At 49.8% G+C, this 13,770-nt stretch overlaps 3 protein-coding genes across 3 annotated transcripts; 2 read left to right on the forward strand and 1 right to left on the reverse strand.

Moving 5' to 3' along the window:
- Positions 1 to 846: 846 nt before the first annotated feature.
- On the forward strand, positions 847 to 2,493 carry MDP1 (magnesium dependent phosphatase 1). Its single transcript, XM_046652155.1, has 6 exons — positions 847 to 1,005; positions 1,114 to 1,174; positions 1,242 to 1,352; positions 1,682 to 1,789; positions 1,892 to 1,977; positions 2,151 to 2,493. Exons 1-6 carry the CDS (start codon positions 969 to 971, stop codon positions 2,240 to 2,242), a joined length of 495 nt encoding a protein of 164 aa, XP_046508111.1. The 5' UTR covers positions 847 to 968; the 3' UTR covers positions 2,243 to 2,493.
- Positions 2,494 to 2,742: 249 nt separating this feature from the next.
- CHMP4A (charged multivesicular body protein 4A) lies at positions 2,743 to 6,368 on the forward strand. The gene is made up of 6 exons (XM_046652154.1): positions 2,743 to 2,921; positions 4,332 to 4,481; positions 4,565 to 4,742; positions 5,170 to 5,284; positions 5,457 to 5,589; positions 6,017 to 6,368. The coding sequence occupies exons 1-6, from the start codon at positions 2,756 to 2,758 to the stop codon at positions 6,073 to 6,075; spliced, it is 801 nt and encodes a 266-aa protein (XP_046508110.1). The 5' UTR covers positions 2,743 to 2,755; the 3' UTR covers positions 6,076 to 6,368.
- Positions 6,369 to 7,323: 955 nt separating this feature from the next.
- Positions 7,324 to 9,513, reverse strand: TSSK4 (testis specific serine kinase 4). Its single transcript, XM_046655003.1, has 4 exons — positions 9,252 to 9,513; positions 8,686 to 8,900; positions 7,912 to 8,275; positions 7,324 to 7,503 (listed from the first exon to the last, which is right to left on the reverse strand). Exons 1-4 carry the CDS (start codon positions 9,474 to 9,476, stop codon positions 7,324 to 7,326), a joined length of 984 nt encoding a protein of 327 aa, XP_046510959.1. The 5' UTR covers positions 9,477 to 9,513.
- Between the last annotated feature and the right edge of the window lie 4,257 nt (positions 9,514 to 13,770).

A 13,770-nucleotide genomic window follows, 5' to 3' on the forward strand; every position in this document is an offset into this window, starting at 1 on the left:
TGGCGTCTGTTCTCAACCCCATGTTGAGTGACTTCATGTTGGTGGCTTGAAATTGGCCATGGTAGGAATATTTACAGAAATTGGCAGACAATATAAATCAGTCTCTCCCACAGAATGGTGGTTACGTATCTACCAGCATACTACTGGCATGGGTGGTAGAACCAGGAGAGTGAGTTCTTTCCCACTGTGGCCTACTGGACGTTTGGGCCTGGTTTGAGAGAGGCCTCAAGGGTTTTGCAGACAGTCCTGATTTTGATAGGAAAGATTCACCCTGGGCTAGCATCTGTTGCCAATCTCCCTCTTTTTTTCCTCTCCAAAGCCCCGGTACATAGTTGTATATTCTAGTTGTCCTAGTTCTTGTGTGTGAGCTGCCACCACAGTGTGGTTACTGATAGACGAGTGGTGTGGTTCTGCGACCAGAGCTGAACCTGGGCCTTGGAAGCTGAGCACACTGAACTTTAACCACTAGGCCATCAGGGCTGGCTCTGCAGACGCTCCGTTCTTTATGGCTGGTATTGCTGGGGCTCTGGGTTCTACAGTACGAAGAGAGGCTGACACGGAGAAGGGTGGAGTGAGGAATGACACAAGCTACGATACATCACTTAGGTCTCGGCAAGATAAAATGAGATGGGTCCCAGAAAAAAAGGCTTCCCTTCCCTGGCTTCTCTAGTTTAGTAGAATGGCGAGGCTGGGTGTAGTGGGAACGTAAGGGAAGAAGATCTCTTGAAGAGACAAAGACCTCTGGTCCTGCGCGCGGTGGCGCAGGCATTTGCTGCAGGCTGTTCCCTCCTCCACCATCAGAAGGCGCTCTTGCGCAGTCTTCAGACTGACAGCCCCGGCGCGGCGTGGCGGCGCTCTAGCCGCGTGTCTCAGGCCGGCGGGGCGGCCTCGTAGCCGTGGGAGGGCTGCGAGGACTCTGTGGCCGCGGGGAAACCCCGCCTCCGAGCAGTCGGCTTGCGGCGCTGGTGATGGCGCAGCTCCCGAAGCTGGCGGTCTTCGATCTGGGTGAGGGCCCGACTGGGGAGAGTTTCGTAGGGCGCGCTCTTCCCAAACCCCAGTTGCAGCGCTCGAGGCCCTGCGCCCTCCAAGGCTGAACCCCCCTTCCTCTCGCAGATTACACGCTCTGGCCTTTCTGGGTGGACACGCACGTAGACCCCCCGTTCCACAAGGGCAGGTGAGGCAGGGCTGGGGGGCGGGCCCGGCGGGCCTGCCGGCGCTGAGCGCTCTCTCGCCCTCTCCAGTGATGGAGCTGTACGAGACAGGCGGGGCCAGACCGTCCGACTGTACCCAGAGGTGCCTGAGGTCCTGGAACGATTGCAGGGCCTTGGGGTGCCCGTCGCGGCCGCTTCCCGGTAAGAAGAGCGACTGAAAAAAACTCAGTGCGATGCTGAGAGATGCGTGCATGAGGAGACTTCCCGTGTAACCCCTTGGCTACAAAAATTTCGGCCATGTATGTTTGCAAATACTTCGATATTTTTCTAATTGTACCCTCTCCTGTGCCTTTTATTAAACATTGGCTAGAGCCACGCATGTCAGACAAGAAGGATATGGAATTGAATAAGGGCCGAGGATGCCTGGCCATGCTGGAATACAGCAAGTTATTCCCCCCTGGTTATACGTAAGTTAACTTGCAGCCCTGGCCCTCCACACTCCTGATCTCATCTTCTACACCTTTGTGCAGGACAAGTGAGACTGAAGGTGCCAACCAGCTACTGGAGCTCTTTGACCTTGTCAGATACTTTGTTCATCGCGAAATCTATCCAGGCAGCAAGGTCACACACTTTAAGAGGTACGTGGGGAGGAGCAGGGAGAGACAAGACCAGAGAGCTGGAGGAGCGAAGAAGCCAACGTGGTTACCCCCTGCCCTCACCCCCTGCCCTGTCTTGCACAGGTTGCAGCAGAAGACTGGAGTTCTTTTCTCCCAGATGATCTTCTTTGATGATGAGAAGCGGAATATTGTAGATGTCGGCAAACTGGGTACTGAGTGGTGAAAACAGCCATTTGGGCAATGAGGAGATGGGGTTCCTAGGAGGGGTTAGGTAGATATGTACAGGATGGATAGTTTGCATGACGGGTGACACCCACAAAAGATGAGAGTAATTGTAGGGAGCCCTGAAGGCCTGATGAAACGTCGTTTCTTTTCTTTTCAGGTGTTACCTGCATTCATGTGCGGAATGGCATGAGTCTTCACACCCTAACTCAAGGCTTAGAGACATTTACAAAGGCCCAAGCTGGACCCTGAGATCCAGCCCCGTGGATGAGCCTCATTGGAGGCATAAAACTGAAAGGAAATCAGAAAGGAAGACATTTTCAGGTGTATTTGTAAATTATTAAAGTGTATTTGCATGTGACAGAAGAGAACTTACCCACAGTGTGGGTTGTTTCTACTTTTCTAGCGTGTGAACCGGGGTCGGCTGCCCGGAGGTGGCAAGACTGGAGTGTGAGGTCTTAGACTGCGTCAGGTTCTGCCTTATAAACTTGTGGCAAGCCCAAGACTATGATTCCCTTGTGCTCACCCCATCCCCACCCCTCTCCGGAGCTCTGTCAAGAGCATGAAGAACTCTTCCACTGGCCCCAAGTAGTGGGGTGCGTGACCCTGCACATTTCCCTCCAGGAAACAAGTACTTTGTTTAATATAAAAAAAATATATATTTTTATATAGTGGAAAATGAAGCGTCCACTTTAAGAGAAGCGCGTGGAAGTGGGGCTGGAGGCTTGGGTCACGTGATAGAAATGGGCTCGTCTGCGCCTCTTGATGATGTCGTCGCGGTGCCCCAACGAGGGATTGGCCGAGGCCAGTCTCCGCGTGATGAGACAGGACCCTCCCCCGAGAGCAAGGCGGAAGTGTGCGGGCCGCCGCGGGGCGCAGGCGGGAGAGGCTGGGCTCGCGATGAGTGGGCTCGGCCGACTCTTCGGGAGGGGTGAGCCGGGCGAGACTGGTCGACCGGGAGGTGCTGGCCGCAGGGGTCGGGGAGACCGGAGGGGAAGAGACCCAGGAGACAGGCTGTCCCGAAAACCCCGGCCGATGGCCCGGCAAGGCCTTCTCCGGTGCCAGGAGGCCCCGCCTTGTCAGCGAGTCCCGCTCCGTGTGCCGTCCTTCCCCCACCCCCGGAGGGCAGAGCTCGAGGCCCGGGAGGGGACGCGAGTGAAGAGCGTGGCGACTGTGCCGGCTCCCACTGTGTAGGCTTGGGGGATGAGTTTCTGCCTGTTGTCATGCAGTTCTTTCCAAACCCCTGGTGCTTGCTTTATTCTGGGCAAGAGGGAATCTGAGAGGACGAGGAAAGATTGCCTTCTTGAAGCTCTTAACTGGTGGGCAAAGACAAGCAAAAATCGGCATTTACAGTGTAGTGTGGCAACCCCACTGTGGAGATGTTCCTAAAAACCAGGGGAGCACAGAGGAAGCAGGAGTCTGGGGGCAGTGATCCAGGAGGCTAGAAATGTGCCAGGTGGGGAATTGACATTCTCCAGGAAGAACTAACTATGCAAAAGAGAGGCTGGAAAGAGTATGATATATTCAGGGAAAAGAAGTTCTGGCTGCCCTGTGAGTGAGTGTGTGTGTGTGTGTGTGCGCGTGCTGAAGGGGAAGAGGAAAGAGAAGGCAGTGTGGATGGAGAGGTGAATGAGAGCCAGATCATGAAGCACCTTGTATGTCTTGTTTAAAAAGTTTTCGATTGTATCTTGTAGGCAGTGGAGAGTATGGAAAGATTTTAAGCAGGCAAGGGCCATCAGATTTTTTTTTTAAATAACTCTATTAGATGTGCAGAAGATGAAGGGGAAAATCAAGATCAGACTTTTTTTCCTTTGGCCCCCTGTATTTCATTCAGTTTGATCCTGTAGAGTCAGGACCTTGGGCATCTCCTAGGACAGCGAGAGGAACGGTGATTAAAAAAGGGACTCAGCTCTGGTGAGGGGTGTGACAATGGGGAGGCCATGCATGTGTGGGTGCAGGGGGTATATGGGAAATCTCTGTACCTTCCACTCAAGTTGCTGTCAACCTAAAACTGCTCTAAAAAAATAAAGTCTATTAATTAAAAAAAAAATTAGAAATGAATTGAAAGGCAGTTTGGAATAGCAAAAGAACACTGACTTTGGATGTCATACTGCCACATTTCAATTCCTGCTCAATCTCTTACGGGTTGTGATTTTAGACAAAAAATGTAACATCTTTGTGCCTATCTTCACATTTATAAAGTGAAGATAGCACGTTCGCTGTAGAGAGCCATTTTGGGATTAATAATAACAGTCAAGTGCCTAGCACACACTGTGCACTCAGTGATTAGTGGCTAGTATTCTTCCTTCACACAATGTGGGCCTGCTCCATTGGACTCCAGGGAAGAAGGAGAAGGGGCCCACCCCTGAAGAGGCAATACAGAAACTGAAGGAAACGGAGAAGATACTGATCAAGAAACAGGAGTTTCTGGAGCACAAGATTCAACAGGAGCTACAAACAGCCAAGAAGCATGGCACCAAGAATAAGAAAGGTAAGGGGGAAAGGCGCCTTTAGGAGGGCCAGGTGGGCAGCAGGGGCTTCTGGCTCTGATGTTCAGCGTGTGGGCTGGGTCAGCCGCCCTGCAGGCTTTGCGGAGGAAGAAAAGACTGGAACAGCAGCTGGCACAAATTGACGGGACATTATCCACCCTGGAGTTTCAGCGTGAGGCCATTGAGAATGCCACCACCAATGTCGAAGTGCTTCGTACCATGGAGCTTGCTGCCCAAGGCATGAAGAAAGCCTACCAGGACATGTGGGTACGGGGTAGGGAAGGAGGGGGCCCAGGCACTGGGGAGAGTAGCTTGGTATTGTGCTTTGAATCTTACAACCTCTCAGAATGTGAGATTACAGTATAGACACCTCTAATGGCTAGACCTCTGTCCGCCTCCTTGCTTCCTGCAAGAAGATCTCTCTGCTGGCTGGGGCATTCCAGGGAGGAGAGATGATTTCCTAATTGTTAAAGATCCTTCCGAGAAGGAAGTGCAACCTGTCCTCCCCACTGTGGCTTCTTGCCATTTCTCAGCCTCGTCTTGCTCTTTACAATTGTCCAGGGATCTCTTCTACCTGGTAGCCGTAGGTTTATCAGTCTGAGGCCATGGGCAGGAGGGACTTCCTTCTTGTGAGGTGAGAACGTCAGGGGGGTTGTTGCCTAATTTTTTGGCTATATATCTTGTTCTCAGGGACATTGACAAGGTGGATGAACTGATGGCTGACATCACAGAACAGCAGGAGGTGGCCCAGCAGATCTCAGATGCCATTTCTCGGCCTTTGGGCTTTGGAGAAGATGTGGATGAGGTGATTGGAAGTGAGGGGTCAGGGAATATTGGAGAAAAGCATGGGACCAGGCAGAAGGGATGCCCAAAAGAATTGTGCGGCAAGTTCTGGGGAGGAACTCCAGAAGTGGTATGTTTTTAGAAGTAGAAGTTTCCTTTCTTCATCTTGAATAGTCTTGTCGTCCCCCATCCAGGATGAACTGTTGGAGGAGCTAGAGCAGCTGGAGCAGGAGGAATCAGCCCGGGAGTTGTTACCTGTGGATGATAAGGAGGAAGAACCTCCAGTCAAACTACCCAGTGTACCCACCCATGTGCCAGCAGAGCCAGGTACCCAGGGCTGTTCTGTTGTCTCAAGGACTTGAGAGGGTGGGATAGATATGGGGAAGATTATTCCTCAGTCATCCTGCCTCAAAGGAACCAGGCAGAGAGGGCTGCTGCTACAGTTGCACAGGTTGTTGACTGCATAAGGGCACCTGGCTGAAGGGGAATGGGGACTGAAATCTGGCCTGTGCTCCATTCCGCAAGCTGTGTACCCTGGCTTAGGGCTGCAAACACTGGGAGAAAGGCATCTTTTTCTAACTTGCACAAAGATGCTATGGGAATAGCAGCAGCCCAGCAAGCAGAAGGACCACACCTTTAGGTTCTTTGCTGGGGAGAGAGAATTCAGCAGGCTCTGAGTGTTCTAGCAGGGGATGGTTGGAAGTTTCTGAAGCCTTAACACTTCTTTCTTTCTCTGGGTGTCCTTGTCCCCAAGCTCCCGAGGCAGATGAAGATGCAGAAGCACTGAAGCAGTTGGCTACCTGGGTGTCCTGACGAGTCTGGCCTTGTCTTCTTGACGCTGCCTTTGTTGCTCTTTTCCTTAAGTGCCAAGTGCTGAGCTAAAGGACCATAGCCCTATTGGGAGGTCCTGCTGAGGGTGGTAGTATGACCCTGCCGGAGAAAAGGGTCTGTTGCCCTCCCATCCCTGGCTCAACTCTCAACAAGGATCTTGGTACGGGAGAGCCCCTGGGCTCCTTTCTCTTTGATAGCACTTACAGTGCCCTTGTTCCCAATAAAATTGGGTGGATGGAGTCCTAGTGCTTCTGCTGCCTGCTCTACACCTGAAACTCTTCCCCTGGTCCTTGGAGCTTTATTTCAAGCAATGAATAATAATGGGAATAATGAAGGGGCATTGGAACATAGAATAAATGGGAGTTTCCAGTATCTTAACCTACTGTGTTCCAGGCAGATACTGTTTGATCTTTCAAGTTGGTTTGTCCCAGAGTTGCCTAGTGCTGAGGTTGAGGAAACTGCCATCTGTTACTTATCTTAGGACCGTGTGGAGCTGTCTCTGTGTCTTCCCTCATCACTTTGTCCCAATCATGCCTCTGCCAAGACAGGCCCATAATTTACTACCCATTGTCCTTTTGCAAAGCCCCTTTTCAAGGACAGAGAGGGAGAATACAGGGATAAAGTAGTTTTCCTTTATTCAGAACCCATAGGTAAAAGGCTCGGTTTGAACTGGCACTTGTGTGTCTAGGGGCAATAATGCGAGGGGTCATGACTCAGTGGGATTGTCTCAGTAGTGGTTAAGGTGACATTTGGAGGAGGGAGAAGGCACCAAGATAGTTCACGCATCCTGATACCCATTTCTAACGGAACAGTGACATCCCTTTGGATTATAGACAGAGGCAGAGCCATGACCACAGAGCAGCCAGGGCCTCCACCCCACGGCTTGAACATTTAGAGTGCACAGAGATGTAAAACAACGAGCATGTACTTAGTGAGAATGATGAAGCTTCCCAAGGGCAGGTGTTCATCTGAGCACCCCTCCCCATGAGCCACATACAAGCTACATTTTGAATCACAACGTTGACTTAACAGGAGTCTGTTACAGGCTCTGGGCAGAAATCCACCTCTTTCCGTCAGCAGTCTTCCCTGCCAAGTTTCCCCTGAGGAAAGAATGTCTTTGACCTCAGCTGATGAAACTAAATCAGAATTAGATTTATTTTTGGTATAAAAGATTTTTAGCCCCAGACCCTTCTGCTTTGCTTTTCTCTCAGTCCCCTCCCTCAGCCACTTTCAGGTACTGATTTCCAAGGACTGGCGATTAGTGGTGCTGGGGAACTGGCACATGGCCTCGAGCAGCCTGATCTCATTGGTGGGTTGCTCAGGCTGGAACTTGAGCACCCAGGGATCCTTGATGATGTCCAGGATGGTGGCACGCTTGGTGGCTTGGCATAGCATCTGGAGGACCAGGTTCTAGGGCAGGGAAGAGAGAGGTCTTGGCTGAGCTTGCCCCCATTGTGCCACACTGGCAATGAGCAGCTGGACCTAAGAAAGAAGCAGGATAGCCCATCATGCTACTCTGGTGAGAGGGGCTGTGGCCCCGATGTTATCCTGAAGAGCCAGGCATTTAATTCCCTTGGAAGGGAGGGGAAAGAAGTTTCCTTGGGGGAATCCCCTGCGAAATCCCTTTCTGGCCTAGAGAGAGAGAGGCTGAAACCTGCTTATGACATGGAAGGTGCAGAGCCCTTTGGTTGGCCCTTTAAGCCCTCCCACTATTCTAGGGCAGGGGCAAGGCCTTCCCTAGGGTTGGGAGGCCTAGGTTGGGTATTCCTTCCCTGTGGGTCACCCCTGAGGCCTCAGCCCTTCTGGGGGAGCCAGCACCTTGCACTCCTGGGAGATGGTGTGGTTAGATGGAAAAGTGACCTCCTTCTGAGTCTCTTTCAGCAGCTTCTTGAGATTGGTGTCATCAAAGGGCAGACGGGCAACCACTAGAGTGTAGAGGATGACCCCCATGCTCCAGGTGTCAGACAGGAAAGGGTTGTAGGGCAAGCCCAGCAGGATCTCCGGGCAGGCATAAGCAAAGCTGCCACAGTAGGTCTGGCTGAGGTGGGTAACGCAGTTCACTTGGCGGTAGGAAGGGCTACTGCGCACAGGCTGGCTAGAAGGCACCGTCTTGGCGAAGCCAAAGTCCGATATCTTCACATTCTCCCGCTTGTCCAGCAATAGGTTCTCCAACTTTAAGTCCCTACCAGCAGCAGAAAGGCTGGGGGTCAGGCTGGGGAGAGGGCTTAGTGTTAGACCGGGAGCTGAAGGGCCACGGGTCAGAGGCTAGAGATGAGGAAAGGCAAAGTGGGAGAGACACCATTATGAGGACACAAGGCAGAGAGGAAGGAAAGCCATGGAGTTGTGAGCAGAGGCCAAAGAGGAGAGAGGATGGTAGCTGAGGATCACTGGGAGCTCACCATCGTATTTCATCAAGTGCTTTGCTCACAGTGGGTACTTAATAAACATTCTTGACCAGATGAATGGATGAAATAAAATAGAGTGAATGAATGGGCCCAGATACAAGGGAAGAAGAAAGGACTGAAAATGGGAGATGTGCATGAAACCCCCTCTAGAGCCCAAAGGCCCCAGTCTGGGTGGCAGCGCCCTCACCGGTGCACAATGCCCTTGCTGTGCAGGTAGGCGATGCCCAGGGTCATCTGGGAGAACCACTTGCCAGCAAGGGGCTCAGAGCAGGCCCCGTAGCGCTGGATCCATTCAAGGACGTCACCACCTTGAGCCAGCTCCAGAATGATGTATACCCGGGATGTGGTCTCGATGGCCTGATAGAAGTTGATGAGGTACTTGTGCCGCAGGACCTTCATTACCTGGCCCCGGGAGAGGGACCCATCAAACCTGGGAAGGGAGAACCCTGCCTGTGCTCCCAGCCCTCCTAGTCTCCCACTGCCACTTCCTTAGAACTTTTCAACAGAATCAAACCCGAGGGCAGGTGGCCTGGAGGCAAGCCCTATGCTTTGCACTTTTACTTTTTGAGGGGCTGGAGGTGACTGGGTAGGTGGAAAGAGGTTAAATTTACATCAGGTAATTTTCGTAGCTGCTTAGTGAGACATTCAGTTCTGGTTTGGGGGTTTCTGGTCCCACCCTCTCCTAACCATATCCCCTCTGAGAAGCCTTAAGCAGCTTGGTACCAGTTCCGTCTTCCAGCCCCCCTTTCCAACCTGTATCTCGCGGGGCAGGAACTTGTTAAGATAGTCCTCGGACGCCTTCTTCTTTGAGATAATCTTGACAGCCACCATGACCTTCTGCTTTGTGTAGTAAGCCTCGTACACCGTCCCATAGGAGCCATTGCCAATAATCTTGCCCACCTCGTAACCATACTCCTCCATGACAGAGCGGTAGGCTGAGGTGGGAGGTGCTGCCTCCAAGGTGTTTCCCTTCCCCATGGTGTTGGGCTTGCCGCGAGCAGGGAGCTTTGCTACTTAAAAGTCTCCTGCCTGCTCAGAAAGCCAACACCTCAATCTACCAAGGGCTAGGGTACCACAGTGAGGTTAGTCTCTGAGTGCTTGCCTGTGTAGTCACACAAGTCTGGGATGCTGGACTTGGCTCTCCACCAGGAATTTGGAGGAGGAAGAAGGGAGAAGCAGTTCTTTTTGTCTTGACTGGCTGTTGTTACTTTTGCCTCTTGGTTACGGAACTCCCCAAGGTCCCACATTCCAAACACATCACAATTCACCTTCTATCCACCACTGGCCACAAAGCTGGAAAATGAAGTGCAGTTTGGAACATATTCAGTCCTGGAGGCACCTTCCGAATCTGGTGAGACTCCCTCCACAGATCTGACCCCTTCAACCATTCATGTTTATTGAGCACCTATTGTGTGCCTGGCAGCATGCTGAGTACTGGGATAAAATAACCAGTAAGGCCAATAGAGACCCTATACTCCTAGAGTTTATAGACCAGCATAAGAAACACGTGAGTGTGAGAATATCACAGAGAACTGCAAGGTGTTGTAGAAGCATGTTCTAAGGAATCCAGCTCTAAAATCCATTTTTTTTTTTGGCTTAAAACCATTTTTTTTTTTTTGCAAATTGAGCTGGGCTCAGTTGGGTGGTTCCTCTGGTGGTCTCTTCTCAGCTAGGATGGTTTCTTTCTGCTGCCTATGGTCTCATTATCCAACCTACTAGCCCGACTTCCTTAAAGAACAGCACTACATTTTGTAAGAAAAAAGAAACTGCATGACTAATTGAGGCCTAGGCTCCAAAATCACAAAGCATCACTTCCATACCTTTATATGAGTAAAGACAGTTACAAGGTTTCAAGGATCACTTAGATTGAAGGGGTGGAGAAGTAGACTCCAAATCTTAACCTTGAAATGCATTTTTTTTTTTTTGAGGAAGATTGGCCCTGAACTAACATCTGTTGCAAATCTTCCTCTTTTTTATTCTCTCCAAAGCCCCTGTATGTATTTGTAATCCTAGTTGTAAGTTCTTCTAGTTCTTTTACATGGGATGCCACCACACAGGGCTTGATGAGTGGTGTGTAGGTCTGTGCCCAGGGTCTGAACTGCTGAAGCAGGGCACATGAACTTAACTGCCAAGCCACTGGGCTGGCCCCTGAAATGCATTCTTATTTGCCTTCCATGACCTTGAACCCTGTAGTTTTCCTCTCATCCTTCTAGCCACTCCTGACTCCAGTGGAGCCTCATCTTCCTCCATCCATCCCTTAATCATATTCCAAGGGTTCTATCACAGGGCTTATTTCCTCAGACCTTTACATCTTCCCTTAAGGATCTCATCTACTCCAAAGATTTCAATTACTGCATTAATGCTGACTGCTCCTAATCTCATCTTTGTCACAGCTATCTCCAGAGTTCCAGATCGAGCATCCAGTTGCTCACTGAACATCACATGGACGTCTTCCCCAGGCACCTTAAACTCACCATGTCCAAAATTGAATTCCTTATTTTCTTCCCCCAGACTTCCTCTTTCTGTGAGTTGTATACTAGTTGTCCTCAGTTTAGACCCTTCCCTCTGCCTTAGCCCCTACATTCCAATCTGCCACCAAATCCTATCTCTTCTACCTTCTAATTGTCTCTTTAATAATACATTCAAAGTTCTCCAAGCCCACTGCCACTACCTTAGTCCAAGCCTCCATCATTTCTTAACTGATTGCTCTAGCCAAGCTTTCTGCTCTCCTCTAGTCTGATCACCCTGAAGTCCAAGGCATGAATCTGATTTTCTTCCCATTTAAAGCAGGATCAACTCCAAATTCTTTTATATAGCTTTACTATTTAATTCTGCATGCCTCTCCAATTTTATCTTTTAAGATACACACAATGCTCCAGCCAAACACAACTGCTTCGCCTTCATCGTTCCCTCTGTTCTGGCAAATTCCTACTCTCCCTTCAGGACTTAGCTCTTGAGCTGTGTTAAGGAAGGCTTTGCTGACTGCTCAAGCCCAAATTAGATGTTCCCCCTTCGTGGGTGCTCCCACAGCCCCAATACTTTCTCTGTCACAGTACCTAACGCAGTGTCTGTTATTGCTTTTTTGCTTACATCTCCCACTAGGCTCTACGGGAGGTCAACTGACAAGAGGGAGATAAGTTAGAGGTCTGAGAAGAATGGGTTGTGGAGAATGGAAGCGAGCCGATTTGGAAAATGAGCAGGATCACTGGGCAGCATGGAGGCATAACTGAGGTTGAAGAACACAATTTATAGACACATGATCTTAACACATCAGAGTGTTAAGCTTCCTTTAGCATCCTGGGTATAGGTGCTTGAATGTTGACAGATGAGTTGATCCATCACTGAGGTTTCACTTGGCAGCTGCAATGAAACCATGGGAGAGAGACATGAAGAAGACAGGCAAGAACGTGGCTGAAATGATGGAATGCGTAATCTAAGCTGCACGGGTTAGGAAGACAAACTAGAAAAAGACCAAAGGGGTCACAGTTCTCAGTGAAATGGAAGAACAAGGTTGGTGGGAATGACGGAGGACAAAAGGTTGTGGTCATAGAGGTCTAGATTTAAGATTGTGTGTGGGGGGGGGAGGGTAAGGGGGCTTGCAGAGGAAAGAACAAGGGAAGAATCAGATTTCTTTTATCTTCCATCCTCCAAAACAAAAATGCCAACAACAGATTATGCCATAGGCTACAGGAAAATTCCCATTTATTGGCAGCCTGACCCTGCTGGCCGGATGGTTCCAAAGTCCTGTTGGAATCCAGATCTATACCCTCAGTCTATCAAGATGAGAGGTAGTCCAGGGCACACTGTGGTAAGGAGGCCCACTCAACCCCACCCATCTTCCGTTCTCCTGGATAGGTAGCTGGCCCCTTGGATAGGTACCTTGGTGACAGCTCTGTTCTCATCATGTACAGGGGGTAAACCAGTTCATTCAAGGAATGTGCATTAAGCTGCCTCCTATATACAAAAACACTGCTAGGTCCTGAGGATACCAAGATGGATAAATTATAGACTTCCTGTGCGGAGTTCGCAATTAGCAAGGGAGACAGACCCATAAGAAGTAAAATAACAGTACAGTGAGACAAAGTGCTATAAACAAAGACTGGAAGGAGATCAAGGGAAGGCTTTATAGGGAAGGTGGCCTTTGCACGGCTCAGAGAAGTCTCCAGGCAGGTACGCAGGGAATGGTAGATTGGGCAGTCTGGTAGAAGGAACTAAACGAGGCTTATGAGCTTGAGAGAACATGACATCTGAGATTTCAATGTAAATACAGGTTAGGGTTTCAGAAGGGGAATGTACCTGGAGAAGTAATTAAGCTCCAGGTCTGAGAGGCCTCAACTGCCAGCTTTTTGGACTTTATCTTATGTGCTTATGGCCACAATTTGGTGTGCATCAAAATCAGAGCTTGTTAAAAATACTGATGCCCAGTTACCACCTCCCCCAAGATCCTGATTCGGTGAGACCCAGGTATCTATATTTTTAATAAGCTTCTAGCTGAATCTGATGCATACCAAGATTTGAGAACCACTGTCGCAGCAAATCGGACACCTTTAAGATTTAAAAAACAAAATCCTTGCAGCAGTAATGTGGAAAATGGATTCAAGAGGGGAGGTGACGAGACTAGCAAGGTGGCTGTCATGGTAATTTAAGTCAGAGGATGGGGCCTGAACCAAGGCAGCCGTGGAGGGAAAGTATTTGGAAGTGATAGGACATATGCAGAGGTGGCTTGGTGGCATTGATCTGAGAGGGGAGGTATTGAGAAAGAGGTCTGGGGTTTCTGACTTTAGAGACCAAGTGGTTGTCACTTAAAGACTATTCCAAAGCTACTCTGAGTTACTTTTCTAATTACAAAATCTACCAATTGTCTAGAAAACTCAACCTCCTACTTCCTGGAACCTCACCTCCTCCTGCAGGGAGGAGGGCTGGGTCAGAGGGCAGAAGTGTGTAAATGAAGGACTTTTCAGGTCAGCAGCTAATTGTGGTTTTCCACTATACTACTTTCCCTCGGGGAGAGGGAACCTTAAGTCAGCTTCCTTACGGGTCACTCCCAGGTGGCCAAAGGGAAATCACTGCCCCTGGGTGTCATCTCCAGGCGTCCTCCCCCAGTGGCAGATCCCCTTAAAATAGCTGAGATGGACAAGGATAAACTTTTCCAGAATAACCTGCATTACACAATTAAGAGGAGTCCAAACACATACACACAGATAATTAAGAACAAAAACATTGAAAGAGATGAAAGTAGGGCAAGCTTCTTTACCTCCAAGTAACAATAACC

The sequence above is a fragment of the Equus quagga genome, chromosome 2 (genome assembly GCF_021613505.1).
Source record: "Equus quagga isolate Etosha38 chromosome 2, UCLA_HA_Equagga_1.0, whole genome shotgun sequence".
In the NCBI taxonomy this organism is placed as follows: Eukaryota; Metazoa; Chordata; class Mammalia; order Perissodactyla; family Equidae; genus Equus; species Equus quagga.